Genomic DNA, 18,823 nt, shown 5'->3' with positions numbered 1-18,823 from the left:
ACTTCTAATTAAGCTGAGTTGCTCAGAATTGAGCTCTCCTTTTGGTATCTCGTTAACTTTGGAGTTCTTTGTATGGTTTGTTTCTACAGGGGAGGTGTGAATCTATAACTTTTGTAAAGCTGTTGAGTTGTTTCGATGATCTGGTTGCTGTCGGTACAGCCTCAGGTCGGGTTGCAGTTTTTCAGCTTGTGTCTTCATTACCTGGAAGGAACAAACAGGTAAATCTTTGCATTTGCCTAAATGTCTGTGAGGTTTAGTATGGCCAATACTAGGAGAGTTGTTACTGTGCTTTCTGTAAGAATGGAACCTAGTCAGTCTTGCCTGATGGCATAGCTGTGAATATGTTTTAGGATTCATGTGCTAGGCTTATAAAAACAATAATATGAAAGCATGCATTGCATCACAATAGATGTATTTGAGCAAATATGCTTCTGAGAGATTTCTCGTGTGTAATAATTTGCTGATCTCTTTGATGGTGGGGTTTTTGGATTGTTCAGGGGTTTTTGTGCTAAATAAACTTTAGAAGGACCTGGACTTTTGTACTTGATCTCTGGTCAAACCAGTCAGGAGTCCCTGAATAGGCCTTGTGCATCCATTTTCTCTTCAGTTCATTCTTGTATTGCTTTATTATTGTTTCACAGCTTCGCAGATTTGACGTTGCTGGCATCCACAAAAGTAGCATTACAGCTTTAGCTTGGAGTCCCAATGGAATGAAATTATTCTCTGGGGATGACAAAGGAAGGATTGTCTACTCTGCACTAGACCTAGACCAGGTGAGCACTTATTATAGGGGCTTTAATTCACATATTACACTTTCTGAAAGAATGCTTGTGTGTTTAAATATTTAACAGTTAGTTAAATAGTGTTATGTGTTTAGTTTGATGGCTTTATTGGTATGTGTACACTTGATCAAGTGTGTGCACACCCACCAAGGCAACCACTGGATATCCTGCACAACTGCCTTAACTTTTTTTGAAAAGTAACAGATTTAGAAAAAGACTAGTGATCCTTCTCATTTTTCATGTTCCTGTCTGAAATAACTGTCAAATCTTCCTTCAGCTTTCAGCCAGTACTTCCTCTTTTGTTTGGAAGCAGTACTTTTGAATGATGTGGCTCTATTGATGAAGTAGTTCTCCCAGAATTGTTCAGCATCACAGTCCAGAGTTAGAATGAAACTGGCTGATTACCATATAACCAGTAAATGGAATTTTTCTCACATCTTGTTAGTTAATACAGACCTGAGATGTCAACAAAATGACTTTCTGTGTGGAAGAAAAGTTTAAACAGTATCTGTCCTTATTTACCTGTGTCTCTCAATTCAGTTTAACAAAAATCACCAAAAGTAATGATTGTTTCAGTGATGTATGACCTGGCAGTGGGGAAGAAGGAAGAAAATATGTCCTAAAGCTTCTGTTGATTTCAAGAGAAATGTATTAGCTAAAATTACAAGAGAAACTACATTTCATAGTGTGTCACACACAGTCTAACTCACCTCTTGCCTGGGTAAATTAAGTCCATATTAAGTGAATTTCACACAACAGAAGTTCAAAGGCTTTTATTTGTTTATTTGTTTTCTCGTGGGCTTATAAATTTCTTTGAAGTGTTAGTTACTACCTTGTATTTTTAGGAGGGTTTGACTCTTGTGAATTGTTTGTATCTTTGACAGGGTACTTGCAATTCCAGCCTTGTATTGGAAGAGCCATCTTCGATTGTCCAGTTGGATTACAACCAGAAGGTGTTGCTTGTCTCTACTTTACAGCGGACTCTGCTTTTTTACACAGAAGAGAAATCCGTCAACCAAGTTGGAACACAGCCCAGAAAAAAGTAACCCTTGTAAAATCCTGATGCAGGCTCATCTGTTAATTCTAGCATTTCAAAGTGAATTAGAGACAGAGTGATCTAGGCAGTAAAATTAATACAACACAGCAGTCTGCTCATAAAAAGCTAGTTACAATAGCTGTGTGTGATTGAACATGAAGTGACAATTACACCTATTTAGAAAGTATGTGGTTGCAAGTATGCTACAATCATACTTTCAAGGCACTATTAGGCAAAAATATTTCAAATGTTTTCTCATTGTTTAAACTGAAATCACTGCCAAACTTCCTCTGAAGTCCCTCTTTGTTTACTGTGACTTGGAGTGAGCAAGCGTTGTAATCAGGTCTGTCTAATGGGTGATGTAATATTTGATGCAAAAAGCAAGTCAGCATCCCAGTTTTTCTCATACACTGAAGTGAGTTAATAGCAAGAATGTATAGTAAGCACTTAATTTGGAGTTGAAGACTGGGAACCTCTTGTGTGGCTTTGACATCTTCCCTTATGTAATCCCTCTCGGGTAAGGAAGGGGGAACCAGGTCACAGAACAGCATGACTAACTGTCTCTAAGCAGAGGAAATTTACACTTGAAAGAAGGTTTATGATATATCTTTCAGGGATATGAATAGTAAGAGGAATACCAAGGGTTATCTTAGATGCGAAGGGTTTTTTTGGGTGATAGTAGGTGTGTTTCTGTGTATGAGAAAGGAAGGTTTTAACAGATGAAGTCTGTTCTGCTCTTCTTGCCAGTAGAGGTTGTCAGTTTCTTGCTTTTTTTTAAATTAATTCTGGGAGAAGGGTGAGTGAACAGTAGGATCTTCCTGAGATGGACAGAGGGACATTAAGGCTATGAAGCTTACTAGGAGGAGTATTACTTAGAATGATTGCTCTTTTCTTACTGTAACTACATTTATACTTCAGACACTTGACTGAATATTTTAATCAAAGACTTTTGATAATTTGTGTTTGTAAATTTGTGCCATTGGTTTTAAAAATTGTTTCTAAGTTGAGTATATAGCTTTTAAAATAAATGGTTTTGCATTTTAGCACTGGCAAATTTGGAGCGTGTTTTATACCTGGCCTGTGTAAACAGAGTGACCTGACGCTGTTTGCTGCCAGACCTGGGCTTCGTCTGTGGAAATCTGATGTTCATGGGACTGTTCAGGCCACATTCATATTGAAAGATGTATTTTCTGGAGGAATAAAAACTTTTGAACTGTATCCCCGTTTGGAACCACCTGATAGAGGAAGTTACAGCTCTCCAGAGAAACATCTTGGGCTTGTTTCATGTTTTTTCCAAGAAGGATGGGTGCTGACCTGGAATGAATACAGCATCTATTTACTAGACACGGTGAACCAGGTAGATAAATCTTGTGGCTGCATATTTTGTTTCTTCCATGTTTTTGTTCATGTTATGCCATGAGACCCTGTTTCGGTTATCCATTATATGTCTGAGATTTAAATCCATATTTAAAATTATCAAAGAAGAATATTTATTGTCTCCCTCCTCAAGGTGTCATTGCAATGATATACGCACCAATTAGCTCAGTATGTTATATATGAAAATTACATGTATTTAAAGCTTTCAGTTGAGGTGTTGACATCTGATGCTTAGTGAAGCATATAGAAAAATACCTTGAAATTAATGCAAGATATTTTAGGCCCATAAAATGTGCCTGGAACTATTTATTCTTTCCTTTCTGCTACTGTTGGTGTCTGGAAAAAAAAGAAAGTATTACCTTTTATTTGGTATACAGTTAAGCTATTTTGTCATTCTAAAATTGCATATGGAAGTGGATACAAGCTAGTGTACTTTTGTCTAAAGGATATTAAACCTTTGTACTGTGGCAGTCTTCTGCCACCAAATTGTATACTGCTTAAGTTGTTATATTTATTTGCCTTTAGTTGGACAAAGAGTAGATCTGTGGAATTTAAATTAGTATAAGAAGCTGCATCAGGATTAAAGGTTTTTTCCTGTTTCTTTTTTCTGTTTTCTTTCTTTTTGATAAGATAAAAATATTTATCCTGTAACTGTTTATGTTGATTAAAATCCAGCGAATGCTTTTTTTAACAGTAGCATGTTGTGCAAACAGTGTATTAATCTGATACCAATAATTTCTTTTTCTGTTGACTCTAGGCTTTGATTGGTGGCTTGGAAGGATACGGTGATATTGTGTCTGTGTCCTGYACCAACAATGAGATTTTTCTCTTAAAGGGAGATAGAGACATAATAAGAATTTCAAATAGACCTGAAGGACTGTCATCAATAGGTTTGTATACTTTAGTAAGCTTAATATGTAGAAATTACTGAATTTAGTGTGTATAAATTGGTGTGTACCTCATGGACCATGGTGCCGCTTGTACTTTTTAAATATAAAAACCCCCAAACCCAAGAAAACTGAAACCAGCCAAACCTCACACGAAACCTTTAGGATTGTTGCTAAAATCTGCCAGGTCCTGTAGAGTTACTCATCTCTTTTGATAGGGTATATTTAGAGATGTGGTTTATCTGCTTATCTGAGCTTCTCTTTTGGCTGCAGTGAGAATGGGGGCATTAAGAAATTAAATATGGTTGCCTTTTTTGAGAGGGGATCAGATTAACCTAACGAGGCATCTCTAATCTGTGCATTTGAGAGCTCTCTCTGAACCATGATGCTGAAGCAGTCTGGATTCCTGGTCATTGGTTATCCCTTTAGGATCAGGCTCAATAGCTGAATATGTTGATTCTGTGCCACCTGTCACCAGCCACATTCCAGGGGAAATTTCAGCATTCCTCCCAGTAAAAAGGAAAGAATTGCCAAACACAAAGAAACCCACAATCACTGAAATTCCAAAAATAAATTGAATTACTTGTTGCCATCTGAGTTCAGTATTTATTGTTACTAGAATTCTCTAAAAGGGGCAACTAATGCATTTAAGTACTCCATCTTAGCTTCGTATTAGCAAAATGCTTGTAAAAATGCTATGAAGTGTTACTGAATGCTGGAGAACTTTCTTGTCATTGCATATTGGTGATAGCTTTGGTCATTTAGAGAGTTCTTTACTTCTAGAGGCTGTTTATTATTTTAATCTTAGCTTTCAGGTATAGTTTGAATGGAGCCTTTAGAAGTGTATTTTCTTCTAATCACAATAGAGATTTATCTGGTGATTTTCCTTGATTTTTTTCTGCAAGCTACTGAATGTTTGAATGCATAAGTTAAAGATGTAGGATAGCATTTGAGTGTGTGATACAACTGGGTCTTCTAAGCAGACCTGCGCTGTTCCTTATACATAAGCATAATTTCAGAATTTTGCTAATAGAAGCTTACAGGGTTACAAGGGATACAGGGTTTGGGGGAAGTGCCTTCATGTAGATTAATTTGCAGGAAGTTTACGTTTTGTGTGTATATGCAAATATATATTTTTAAATGTTGTGAACTGAGAATTTTTTTTCTTTTTCATAAAGATTCTTTCATTATTCTACAAGAGCTATGCTCCTACTTACTTAATGCTAGTATTTATACTTTTATTTTTCTTTTGGACAATCTCAGATGTGAATTCAGAATTGTTGAATCCTTTTACAGATACAAGTCCTAAATTGCTGACCCCATCATCAATAGTTTCATCTGTCTCATCCAGCCCTTCAGTGGAAACAGAAAGAAAAATGGTTACTTCCCCTTCAGTTGCTGCTGATAAAAATGGCACTTATTCTTCAGTGCAAGATGATCTGGAAACTCCGACACTATCAGAGAAAAGTTTTGATAGAGTGGGAGACTTAAGCAATGAAACCAGAAAAAGGGGCTGCTCTGTGGTAAGTGAATCACGAAGCAGGAGCAGCTCTGTGAACTCTGTGGACAGTGGCTCGAGCTTTATGATGTGTGCAGACCAACTTTCAGAAGCTCAGAGAGAGGGTCAACTTGCTTCACAGCGGTTCAGCACCATCAGCTCTGAAGATTTTGATCAAGAACTCATTGTGAAGCCAATTAAGGTGAAAAAGAAAAAAAGGAGGAAACAGGGTAGGTCTAGCAGAACTTTCCCTGACACTGCTCATTGTTACATTCATGTTACACGAATGAGTCTCTGTTTGTCAGGCTTCATTTATATGGTGTTGTCCTGCTTCTGAAATGATTGAGGGGGCATGGTGGGCCATTTCTGTTTAAGATGAGAAATCTCCTTTAAAAATGATAAATTGATGAAGTCTTTTTAGATCTGTTTGCTTTTTTTCTTGTAAGTTTGTTTTAAGCATGAAAACATCCTTCAAGTTCTAATGTATTCATTAAGGGGAGCACACAGTGGACTCCGYGTACAGTTTTATGTTGGAATTGTGTAATATCTGTTCATCCCATTCAGAATATTTGGCAGTGTATTTCTTAGCCATCCTTTTTAGTTTGATAAAATAGTGTAATAATTAGATAATTTTAATTGTTTACTAAAGTAAGACTTTTTGGCTTTATATGTATTATTTAGTGTTAAAGTTGAAAAAGTTAGTATGGTTGAAATTTAGATTTAACTTTGTTCTTCCTCCAGTTCTAAAAATATTTTCATTTCTTACTTTGGAATTTCTTACACTGGAATTTAATAGATTGTATTAATATTATTTCCCCCACTTTTTTTGTGTGTGTGATAACAGAAAGTGGGGCAAGGAAAAACCACAGCTCTCTGGAAGGCACGCCAATTTATGAGCGTCAGCTTTCTGGTGACAGCCCACATTCCTTGAATGCAGATTCCTTTTCCATGACTTCCAGCATAATGAGTGGCAGCATTGATCACTTGAGTACTGGATCTCCAGATCAGGAAAGCATGTTCAGTATGGAGTCCCATACGATCTTGCAAGAGGATAACGGTTCAGAAACTTTCAGTGTCCTACACTCTCCCGAATCAGCAAATATACTAATTAATGAAGAAAATGGGGATGTGGTTGATTTACACAAACTTCCAAACAGTGACAGTGGCATGGGTGCTTCAGCTGTTACAGATACTTTGACATCTGCATCTCCTTTGATGCTGACAGAAGACTTGACAAGCAGTGTTGATGGTGACTATAATGGTGGTGGGGTTTCTGCAAGCAATGAATGCTGTCCTGGAAAGCTGAGCCAAGAGGGGGAGGAGCAGGATTTTCATACATTGGGTAAAATAGATGAAGACTTAGATAAAATGAAGCTGCAGGATACTGAAAAAACTTTTGAAGATCCAGACCTTGCAGACCAGATGTTTTTGGAATGTGACAGTATGCTTGGTGTCCAGACATCCCTGACACCAAAGGAAAGYGATGAAATTGGTGGGGAAGACCAACAGCACCTCTCTCTAATCCACAGCGCTCTGTCAGACCCTTCCACGCTCCAGTTTGACATCTCTGACAATGTTCAYTCAGATAGCTGTTCCACTTCTAGGTGGAATTTTGAAAGTGCAATCAAAGCTAAATGTACTAGCACTGCTGAAAGGATAGCAAGCACTCATGAAAGTAAGACTGAAAAATCTGCCTCAAGTGATGAAGAGGATATTTATGGACATGGATTACCGTATTCATCCTCGGAAACCAGTGTGCCTGAAGTTGGTGCTGTGCCTGGGGCACAGGATGTTGCTAAGATGAGCCTAGATGAAATGGTGCTGCTAAAATCTGATCAGGTATTTCTTTTYAGTTTAATTAAAGTACCTTTTAACTTAAAAAGAAACAGCTTTTCAAAAGCAACATTTCTGCAATTACTGTCCTTTACATCTTTAAAGRAGCAATTTTTTTTTTACTTGATTCAAGTACACAGGTATAAAGCCAAACAACAGTACGTGTTGTAACTCTTACAAAATGTGATGTGTCTGACTTCAGAATGGATGATGTGTGCTTGCAATGCWAAGAAGCTGTTCTGGCTGTATTATTCCCAGCTCAACAAAAATGCTGTTAGAAACCCATCCATTAAAAGAATAAAGATTAAAAGTCACGCTCAGTCACGCTCAAAGGCTGCTCCTTGTTTGGATGTCCAGTAGTCCAAATTCCCAAATTAAGCTGAATTCATGGAGAATTAATCCTTGTTATCTCACATGGCAGGCTTCTGCTTAAGGTTTATTTTACCTGTTAATACTAAGAAATAAGGATTAGTCTTTGCCACCTACCCAGCAGTAGTTAGTACTGTTTAAAATGTTGACAGTTACGTTTTTCTGTTATTCTTCTTTTCTTCATCATTATTTTGTGGGTAAAAATTTCCAGAAACAATAAATCTCAGACTATAGAAAAGAGATACTCAAGTTATTGTAAAATCTGCAAAATTGCCAGAATCACTGGGACTTGTAGCAGATGTCTTGAGAAGGAAGTGCAGTTCTTGTAGGCTGGRGATTTTATTGAGATCAACCAAATAYTCATTCRTGAAGATTGAGTTGTAAGTTGATGGTGTCCTATCTAGTGGCAATGGCAGCCCAAAGTGCAGAAGACTTTTAGTTTCAGGTTGTGTTATTCTTATGCTCTGTCATGTTTAGAAAATTCCACTGGTAATGTGTGCAGTGCTCGAGTTCACCTCATGTAAGCACATAAAGTTTRAGATATCAGACTGTAAACCAGATTTCTGTAAGGCATGGCTCCTCTACTGCACAGATTACCAGAGTTGGATATTTAGCTGTCGCTGCCCTCCAGTGTCTTGATCCCTTTGCTCWTCACTTCCTAGCCAGTGAATAATTTCCTGGGCAACAGGCAGACTGTACATTTATTGTATTCCTTTTTTGGCAGTGAATGGAGGGGTGGAGGGGTTTATTTTTTGCAAAATCTGCTGTTCTGGCAGTCTCATTGTGCACTACATACAGCCTTAGAGAAGAATAACAGATGTAGTTTTATTTTACACAAGACAAATTTATTCATTCATTAATGTACCTAAGTTTAGCTCTCTTTAAATCAAGACATCGGAACCGCTGTTCTTATACACCCATTTTCTTATGCAGCTTGAAGACACCTGACACTGTTCTGACTCTACAGTTTTTAGTTTGCAGAGAGCTGGATGGGATACTCTGGCCCTGGCTATGGCATACTGAGCCTGGTTGTCTCAGAGAAATACATTTGGTGCCTGGACTACCGAGGCAGCCTGTACTGCAGTGCCCTTCCTGCGGCTGGGCTGCGCTGGCAGAAGTTTGAGGATGGAGTCCAGCAAGTGGCAGTTTCCCCCTCAGGTGGGTTGGCTTTTGCTGCCCTGTCACCTTKTAAACACAAAACTTGGATAGACTTGGGCATTTTCTTTGTTTTTGTTTTTTGGTAGTTTGTTTTTGTTTTTCTTTTTTATTTAAYGTAAGTTATTATTTAATTAGGTGAAACTTATCATTTTAATGAGATCACAGATACAGTTGAGTGCATGTGTAATTTCCACACAGGGAGTTTATTGTTTGTTGGTTTTTTCCAAATAAATTACTTCCAGAAACTTGGTTTTATAGGTCTTGTTTTGTGTAAAAGTAGTGTGTTGGTTTAGGTTTCTTTTTGTTTGTTTTTTTAAATAGCCACAGTTACAGGACTGCATCTTCACTACCTCTGCATCCCATGTTCTGGTTTAAGTGGTTCTCTTTCTAACAGGTTCACATTGCATTTTGGGAGGTTTTCAGCATGCATTTGCCTGAYTAAAGTGAACTTCAGATGAGTGGTTCAGTGGTAGGCAGAGAAGAGCTCCTTGTCTATGCAAAATCTTGATTTTTGTCACAGAGCTACAGAAATTCTTGGCTGTCAGGATGGTGAGGTGCTGGAAGAGGTTGCCCAGAAAAGCTGTGAATGCCCCATCCCTGGGAGTGTTCAAGGCCAGGCTGGATGGCAATCTGGTCAAGTGGGAGGTGTGCCTGATCATGACAGGGAGTTGGAATTAGATGATCTTTAAAATCCCTTCCCACCCAAACCATTCTGTGATTCACAATTTTAAAGTTCTTTTTCTTGTAAATGTAGAATTGGCTTTGTGTATGCGTGGGTTGGTTGAATTGATTTCTTTTTAAATACTGAAGGAAAAAAAACCCTAAAGTTTTAGTATATTTGCATATGACTTTGTTCTGGATGGCTATGAATGAGGATTATGTTGGATTAAAAATAAGCAGGTTTTGGTTATAAATTTGCGTCACTTTTGGCCTTCCAGATTGTTCGAGGACTAGAGCAAAAATACGAAGTTTCTCAGCCATTTTAATTTCTTTGTTTCCTGCTTTGCCGCTGCTTTTTTCCCCTGTCATCTGTAAAAGCACATGGCAATCTTCCCTCCTCTCTGTAGAGGAAGATTTGTTATCTGTTTTAAGAAGAAATTCTATTTGATCTGTAGCTGAGCTTAATTATAGCCAAAATAATTTTGGAATACTTGTACTCCAAGATGAGAGTGTGGGTTCATCCAGCTTGGTATCTTACTCAAGAGTGGTCAGCAGCAGGTCCCTGCAGAAAAGTGCAAGGAATGGGAATGTGCCATGTTTGTCTTTGGTAGTTTCAGGCTGCAGTTATTGGTGGCTCGGATTTCCTGAGAAAAAGGTGGTTCCTCTGCATTTCTTATCCTTCAGTTTCAGGAATTCACACAACTTTTCACTGAATCTGTGGAAATTTCTAACATCCACAGTTTAACATACAGTGTCAAARTGGAACTAAATGCAACTTCGTGGAATCATTCAAAGGAAATTAATATGACAATGTACTGTTCTGGTACAAGCCAGCAGTTAAGTTTGGAGTTCCATTTGGTTTTCTTTTTTTAAGCTATTATTATATCTTAGAAGCCAGTTACTCTTCTAGTCTTGCTTTTAAAAGAAAAATTGCAAGTATTTCTTAAACCGTTTAATGCTACTGGTTTTCTTTTCCCCTCCTGTTAGTTTAGGTGTAGGCAGGACACATCACCTGTGACTATTGCAGTAATTGCTGAGTGCTATTATGTTCTTTCTTCTCATACAGGGGCTCTTCTCTGGAAGATTGAACAGAAGACTAACAAAGCTTTTGCTTGTGGAAAAGTAACTATAAAAGGAAAACGGCACTGGTACGAGGCTTTACCCCAGGCTGTATTTGTAGCTCTAAGTGATGACACCGCCTGGATTATCAGAACAAATGGAGATCTGTATCTACAAACAGGTACCTGAATGAACTGCAGGCTCTTTGAATTTTTGTGGGCTGAGATGATTAGATTTCAAGTGTATAGAATGATCACAATTTGCTGTGAACTTTCATCCACATCCAGGACATAGGGAAATCTCTTTATCTTGGGAAGCACTTGGAAACAGTTGTGAGATTTTGTGCAGTTAGGAGAGTGGAAAAGCCAGTTCATGGCCACTTGTTTCATGTCTGCCAAGTGGATTATGTATAGTACAGAGAATTTATGACATGGGAGGATATGAGATGGATGGATGGAGATAAATGGAAAGGGATTGTAGAAAATACCAAAATAATATCCTTGGCTTTGAAAGTGATATGGTSCACTGAAACAGCTCAGCCTTAAGTGGGCAGAGTAGGGGATAGTAGACGTCTTGTGTTTTGAAAAGCACAGATYTCTTGATAATGAAAGGAAGGTATTTTGAGACAAGATGATGAAGTGCTTTGCAAGTATAGAGAAGTGGTAGGTATGTTATGTGAAAGAGAAAGCAAAGTAAGTGTAGGAATGGAATGGGCTGTGGAGCAGGAATCCTTGCAGCTGCCATCTTACTGGGTGTGAATGAGGCACAAATTGGAAAAAGGCATAGTGCAGTGTCAACTTTAAGTCGTGGCCTTTGTTTTAAGTGTGTCAGTGAACAGGAGAGGATATATTTGGAAGGTGTTATGCAAACAATGTTCAGGCTAAATGCAAGGAGTTGGATGAATGGTGACAGTACTAGTTTTAGAGTTAAGGGAGGAAAGTATCAAGGACTCTTGGACGTGAGGCTTGCACAGACAACGGAGTTGCTAAGGAAAAATGCCCAACAACATGGTAAAGGAATTACTGGTGAATGAAGACAAGGACTGAGTTAAGGGGAGACTGTATAAGACTTACTGAAACAGGACAGCATCTCTGAGTGGCTATCAAAATCCTTAGTTACTTTTCATTTGATTTTGGCACTCTTGTCATTTCTCTTTTAGGTTTAGTTACTGTAGCACAATACAAAAATTCTTGGTGATTAGGAAAACTTCTAAGTACACATCATTGTTTCAAAGATACTCTATTCAAATTATTTCCTTAAAATTAAGTGTAGTTATTCCAGAGAAATCAAGTGGCCTGCCCATGGTCACATGCATCTTGCCAAGAGGCATGGATAGTGGTGATGGAGAGTGAATTTTGGATGTTAATCATACAGGGCCCTGTCGAGGTTTGAATCTATACTCTTCTTCCCTTTGAGAGAATGATTTGATTGCATCAGCTTACATTCTGCTGTTCTTAGGCTTCCAAATTTGTCTTTTGATGCAAAAAAGTGTATCTGTCTTCCTAATGTGAGGCAACCAATGAAAATTGTTTCTCCAGGATCTTTTCATTCCCTTCACTGTCTTGTGTAACATTTATAACAAAAGTGCGTGCTCAGAGGTTTTGAAATGAGCATTCTTGTTAGTCTAGAATATCATATGGATGAGTCTGTTCATACTGGCTTTGGCAGMGTGAGAAGATTAAACAAAAACTGTGTCTCCTGAATTGTTTTACGTGCAGTTTTTGTAAATCAAACTTCAGTGTAATTGTATAGAAGACATGTTGCTGTAGATTAGATGTAGAAATGTGCAAACCGCCTGTAAATCAACCAGAACTTCTGTTCTCCTTTCAGTATTATGCACTGTGRCTTGCTCTTTTGTAATTGCTCTGCTGTCACTATTTAGATCAGGTTGCTTCTCTCCCTGCCATGGTTTGGGCAAAAGTTCTTCCATTACTGGCTTTTTCTTCGATGCTTCTGTCAGGTCTAATCGAGGTTTTATAAATGGAAATTCCTGGTGCTGACACTAGAGGGAGAAAAGGAACAGAAATGACAGGACTGGACGTGCACTCTGCAGGATGTTGAAGGATGCACAGTGTCTTATTTTTTAAAATGTAAACTCAGCTATATTAGAGGAAATTATGAATAGTTTATAAAAAGAACAGTCACTCAAGAAAATTGTGATCAATGACAAATATTAGCATGCCAAGGATATGCCCTTCCTCATTTTTTTTTTATTGAGTTGCTTTATGTCTTTCCTTTTGTTGCAAAAAACCAAAGTTTGTAAAGCAATCCTCATTTTCTGATTTCTAGGCCTGAGTGTGGATCGTCCTTGTGCCCGAGCAGTAAAGGTTGACTGCCCTTGTCCACTGTCACAGGTCACATCCAGAAATAATGTGGTGTGGGCTCTGAGCGAGCAGCGGGCCCTGCTGTACCGGGAGGGAGTGCGCAGCTTCTGTCCCGAAGGAGAGCAGTGGAAGAGTGATATTGTCAGGTAATGTCTCTGGTGGGACACTTTGGGCATAAACAGAATGGCTCAAAGAACTGTACTGGAACTCCTTGATGTTTGAAAAAGTGTTACCTTAACTCTCTGTCTATCTGTCCACCTGTTTAGCTGTTTATCTATCCTTCCTTCCTTTAGTCTTTGTCCAGGTGTATTCAGAGTTACTGATGTTTTTCTGTCAGGTGAATGACTGCTATGTAATAAAAAGAGCTGTCATAAACAGAAGCTTGTTTAAGAGAGTGAGAATTTTAAAGAGATCTTTATAGTGTCTGTCAGCATGATTYTTTTTATTGAACACTGCTGCTTTARTCTGTGCCATGATGGTTTTAATGAGCTCTCCAGTTTTTTGAGTGGTTTTTTTTCCCTGAGATTAAAACTCAGCATCTTCTTGGTCATGCACACAGCTGGATGACACTTAGGCACTCCCCAGCCAYACATTTTTATAAATGTTTTGTGTAGCTGATATTTAGCTTTGTAGTTGAWCCTATGCTTGCTGTAGCTCATTCGTGATTGAGTTAAAAGCACTGAGGCTCTACTGCTGGCTTTAACAATGTAGAATGTAGTGTCTCTTGTGACATCAGCCTGAAGCAAGTTTAGGAAGAAATTCAAGTTCTTGTCATCAGGTGATTTTATCTACTGAATATCCTATTGTGAAACCTTAACTTATGCTACCTCCCAGCCTGGTATTTGGCTCTTGAATAGTCTAAGAAACTACTGTGTCTTTGTTCAAATGTGAAATTTGCATGTACTTTAATTTGTTTAACGAAAATATCTGCTTGACCTACACCTTAGGTACATTTAGTGTTCTTGGGCTTTGTGTTAAAATTGCAGAAAGCAGTTGCTGTTTGTTCTTAAATTGTSAAGAAAGGTTATCTGAAAGAACTAGCATTGTTTGCTACCTTCTCAGTGTCTGATGTGATCACCTGACCCTGTTGACTTTCTGAGCTTGAAAATMGTTTATACTTATGCAGGAAGCTTACAGTTCTAAACCCAGCATTTATCTTTGTCACATAGTAAGGCTGAGTTTTCTGTTTGTGGTCCCTGAACTGCAGGTATTGTTCTCAGAACAGGTCAAGGAAGTTGGAGGAGATACATTTATGAAGCTGTTTTATCAAAAACTTAAAGAACGCAACTTGTGATTGCTTATTTACTGAACAAAATAGGACTTGTTTAGTTTTATTGTTATGTATCCRAGTTTCAAATCTTGTGTGATCCTTGAAGGACTCAGAGGTTTTCGTTGTTGAATGTCTTTTACTTACACAAACTAATAAAATACAACGTAACTGAATAACTGTGAAAATTTGATATCAAATGTGATTTTTAACTTGGGCCTACTGAGTTCAACTGTGTTATACTATTAGCATTGTAATAGCTTCCTTAAAATACCATCAACAGAAATTTGRAGTAAGGTTTTTAATGTTTCTACTTGTTTGCATTTCCAGTGAAATGCAGGCTTTGGARCCAGTCTGCATAACCCTTGGAGATCAGCAGACATTATGGGCTTTGGATATCCATGGCAATCTCTGGTTCAGAACTGGTATAGTTTCAAAGAAACCACAAGGAGATGATAACCATTGGTGGCAAGTAGGCATTTTTTTGTTTTGCTTTCAGTTTAGTCTTTTACCTTGGGTTTATTATTTGTGTTGTTTTCCCACAAGATCCTGAGAAAAAATTCAATTAATTGCTTGATACTKTATAGCATTCTTTTTTCAGTATATTAAAACTTCAGTGTGGCTATGGCTGGAATCCCTTTTTGTGTCTGCTGAAAAGAGGGGATGAAAATCCATGGTCATCCATGGTCATCCATAGCAGCATTGCAGAAGCTTTCAAGAGCACAAGAAATGCTCTGCCAGGTCATAGGACATGCTGTTGAGGCAGTGCGTCAAGTCTGGCTGTTGAATGGAGTTTATTCTCTTGTTTTCCAGTGCCCATCCTTTTCCTTAGCTAGATAAAATAAAYAAGTCACCGTGCAAAAGAATGTGCTGTGGATTTTTCCATTCAGTTGAGGTTTGTGTGAACCATGTGGAGCTGCTTACTTCAGCCACAGTTCATGTGGGTGAAAACAGCTCTGTTACTGCAAGTTCTATCTGGTATTGATTTAGAATTCCTGACTCTGGTTTCTCCAGATTTTCTTCTTTTCTCCAGAGATAGGGSTGGGGAAGAAGGGAGTACAAAAGCAGTTTTACAGAAAATTTGTTTGTCTAYATGCCTATCTAAATTACAAGAATTTTGGTCTAAGTGCATATATAATCCCTTTTTGCTTGTGGGCATCATGAGTAACTTGGCTTTGAGGTTATTGGCAAGCTGCTGCTCTTTTTGTGCTCATAGGCATTTCCTTCCTTTCTGGGAGTGTCCCAGAGGGTTGTCAACCTGGTTGTCCATGACAGAACTTGGGCAATTGTTTATTTAGACCTCCTTCTGTGCTGTGAATTAAAACATCCGTGACATAGCTGCAAAGGAGCATTGCATACAAGTTTTTATCATTTTTGAAATGCTACACTGCACATGTTTCTCTCTTCCTTCAGGAATTTGAAAATTCTCTTYTTAGTTTGCAGAGTTCAACATGCTTTTAGAGGGAGGCATCCTAAAACATAGGGCTTTCTTAAAATGCAGATTTGTAAATGGGGTTTTTGGTAGAAGGGTGTTGTAAGCTAGTATTTAGTATTGATCGTGTCTTATTAGCAAGACTCAAAATGGACTATTTCAATTTTTCCCATCCTACACTTTGAATATTTCTGAAAAAAGCTTCTGATGAAAAATAGATTGTGCAATTCTCCCCAAAGCTTAAGTAATTATCAAGAGCACTTTTTTTCTTTTCCCCCAGGTAAGCATCACTGATTATGTAGTGTTTGACCAGTGCAGCCTGTTCCAGACCATAATCCAGGCAACTCACACGGTGGCAACAGCAGCTCAGGCACCTGTGGAGAAGGTGGCTGATAAGCTTCGGATGGCATTTTGGTCACAGCAGCTTCAGTGTCAGCCCAGCCTCCTTGGAGTTAATGGCAGTGGAGTCTGGATCTCCTCAGGCAAAAACGAATTCCATGTAGCAAAGGGAAACTTAATAGGTTGGTGTGCTTCTGCATCCTAATTTTTTTAAGTTAAGAAAATGAAGTAGAAGGAWATAACTAACTACAGCTCTGTCGCCACAGAAATTACCCATGGCAAGTCAGGGCAGGTTTAACATGTTTAAAAAACAAATGATTGATTAGCATTTGGTTTTAAATACTTTTTCATTTAAAGGGAAATATTTTTCATGGAAAAKTCATTGCTAGCCAGTGAACTGTGCACAAGTTACTCCTTTTAACACCTACACGTGTCTCTTCTCTGGGATGAGAAGGGAGTCTTAAGCTGTTGAACGTATTTTATCTTGCACAGTGGAGTCTGGCTTATAATCAATGTGACTATACGAGACACTGATGTAATGGTTGTACAGTGCTAATAGAGGAGATGCTTTACATTTCTTGCTACAGTTCTCAAAATAGAATTTTAATTTGGTACATTTCTTTGTTTATGTAAACACTAACAAAAATCTAGGACATTGTTTAACCTTATCACCACATTGGTCCCGTACTGAAGACCATTAATATTCTTCTTTATCCTCCTCTGCATTTTGACTTTCCTATGTCCATTTAAACAGTCCATTTAAACTGAGTGTTTACATATGTGTCAGGAGRAAGTTACCCCCTCCCACCAACAGTTTCTTGGAAGATTTTCATAGAAAATCTTGTCTAAAATACATTTAATAATTGATTGCAATAGAATTTCTTTTAAATTTTAGATAACAAATTTTAATAGAAATCCAAGTTTCCTACTAATACTATGCTGTTCTTTATTTCAAGGCACGTATTGGAATAATATTGTGCCTCGTGGTACTGCTTCTGCCACAAAATGGATTTTTGTGTTGGCTTCCACAGCTTCGACTAGAGAAGGTTGGTAAATCAACAGTACAAACATATAATATTGGATTTTTAAATAGAGTGGAATTGATGATGTAAGTAATTAAATATCCTGAATTACTTCAGATTTTGATTGTCTTTTCTATTTGCAGGGATCTAAAGTAGTTCAAGTAGGGTGGAAATACATCTGTAAAACTGCTGGAGATTAAAATTACATATTATTCACTCCCACCTTTGGTGGGGAGTGACATCCAACAGAGAAATGTCCTTAGGAGCAGTAACTTCCTAAACTGCCAAAGCATGAATTGCCAGAATTTGTAATAGGAAGCTTTGGAGCATGCTTGGCTGGAGTGCCTGTACTAASCAAGTGCTTCTCCTGTCAGGGCAGTTGCTACAGCAAAATCACCCATTATTGGTAAAAGTGAGACCCTGTGAGGGAATTGAACTGATGGTTACAATAGCAATTTCATTATCTAAGTACACTGGCTTTAGTGGCAAAAAYGTGGCTTAGAGCTGAAATAGAACGCTGTTTTTCAAAGGCTATTTTCAAGGRTAAAAAAGAGCAAAAGAATAAAGAGAGGTGAGAGTGCACTGTTATGTCTGTCTTTTTTCTATTAGTTTCTTCAAATAAAACATTTCTTCAAATGATATCACTTACTACTTCCTTTRTTTGAGTAAGGAAGTATTTAAGTGCCTAAATAAGGGCTTAGGATATGTATTTGTACTTCAAAGCCCTACCCTATRGACATAGCCAAGAGGCTTTAGTTTTGCCTTCAAATGTACTGAWCTGTCTTTAAGAAAAAGTCGATGTGTAAGCTTTCTCAGAGTGGATTAGGAATTATTTCAATAACAGAAGTGTCCTTTCCATAGGAAGCTTTTTRTGGCTGTGCCAAAGCAACAAGGATCTGTTTTGTGTCAGTGATCAGAATCCTCATTTTCGTCCTTCTACGGTGCAGCTGCCACCYGAGGCTGAAATGGTGCACTACTCTGCCTGCCAGGATGCCATTTGGGGCTTGGATAGTCTCGGGCAGATATTTATCAGAACGCTTTCYTCCAGCTGCCCAACAGGGATGCATTGGACAAAACTGGATCTCACCCAACTAGGTATGACATTTTTACTGAGTAGACAGTCTCTTAACTCTTAGCATGCCATCAGTATTTTCCAGWGGTATTTTTCAGTTTACTGATGTAGAATATAACTTTTACTGGATTAAATAGTACCAATTGGCAGATGATTGTAAAACAGCAGGAACAGCTGTGGCTTTCAAAGAGTGTTCTGTTTAGCCTTTTCCTGGAGACAAGAAGTTTCCTGTTGGCAAGATACTTTGTGTTTGTTCGGTGTATCTTGCAGTTGGTCAGTCTAAGGTGACTCAGCCTGGCACGGTGCTGTGCWGGGGCTCCAGCAGCTTTAACTAGGCTGGCTCTTGTAACTCATTKCAGCCATAATCACCTGGTCTGGGGCAAAAAGCCCTGCATTGTGTGGTTAAACACATTTTTAGCAGTGTCATCAAAGCTTCCTGCCAAGGAAAAATTATAGTCCAAGAGTTGTGTCATTCATGAGTGATGCAGCTAATCATATGTTTAGGTTTATAGTGATGTAATAATTCAGCATAATGCTGCTTAACTGCTCTTTCCATTTGCTTAGGTGGTTGACCATGATTTGATCATTGAAATGTAGTCCCAGTTTGGAGTTTGGCTCTGGGGTAATCAGGTTATTTGCCAACTTCATCAGTAACATTCCAGTCAGATTTCTTTAATAGTCTGACTGTTAGAACATTCTTACCTTCGT

General features: G+C 38.2%; 1 protein-coding gene across 2 annotated transcripts in view; it reads left to right on the top strand.

Moving 5' to 3' along the window:
* Positions 1-18,823, top strand: part of TECPR2 (tectonin beta-propeller repeat containing 2) — a 42,252-nt gene that overhangs the window by 5,275 nt on the left and 18,154 nt on the right. For both annotated transcript variants that reach the window (XM_057365765.1, XM_057365766.1), the window contains exons 3-16: positions 90-218; positions 642-773; positions 1,667-1,824; positions 2,863-3,175; positions 3,953-4,085; positions 5,379-5,810; positions 6,425-7,419; positions 8,757-8,940; positions 10,667-10,840; positions 12,949-13,129; positions 14,581-14,722; positions 15,963-16,203; positions 16,978-17,067; positions 17,905-18,138. In XM_057365765.1, the coding sequence (XP_057221748.1) occupies positions 90-218; positions 642-773; positions 1,667-1,824; positions 2,863-3,175; positions 3,953-4,085; positions 5,379-5,810; positions 6,425-7,419; positions 8,757-8,940; positions 10,667-10,840; positions 12,949-13,129; positions 14,581-14,722; positions 15,963-16,203; positions 16,978-17,067; positions 17,905-18,138 (3,538 nt within the window). The remainder of the gene's footprint in view (positions 1-89; positions 219-641; positions 774-1,666; positions 1,825-2,862; positions 3,176-3,952; positions 4,086-5,378; positions 5,811-6,424; positions 7,420-8,756; positions 8,941-10,666; positions 10,841-12,948; positions 13,130-14,580; positions 14,723-15,962; positions 16,204-16,977; positions 17,068-17,904; positions 18,139-18,823) is intronic.

Source organism: Malurus melanocephalus, unplaced genomic scaffold, assembly GCF_030028575.1.
Source record: "Malurus melanocephalus ecotype Western Australia unplaced genomic scaffold, MMel_1.1 scaffold_57, whole genome shotgun sequence".
Classification (NCBI taxonomy): domain Eukaryota; kingdom Metazoa; phylum Chordata; class Aves; order Passeriformes; family Maluridae; genus Malurus; species Malurus melanocephalus.
This window is presented reverse-complemented; position numbering and strand designations above follow the sequence as displayed.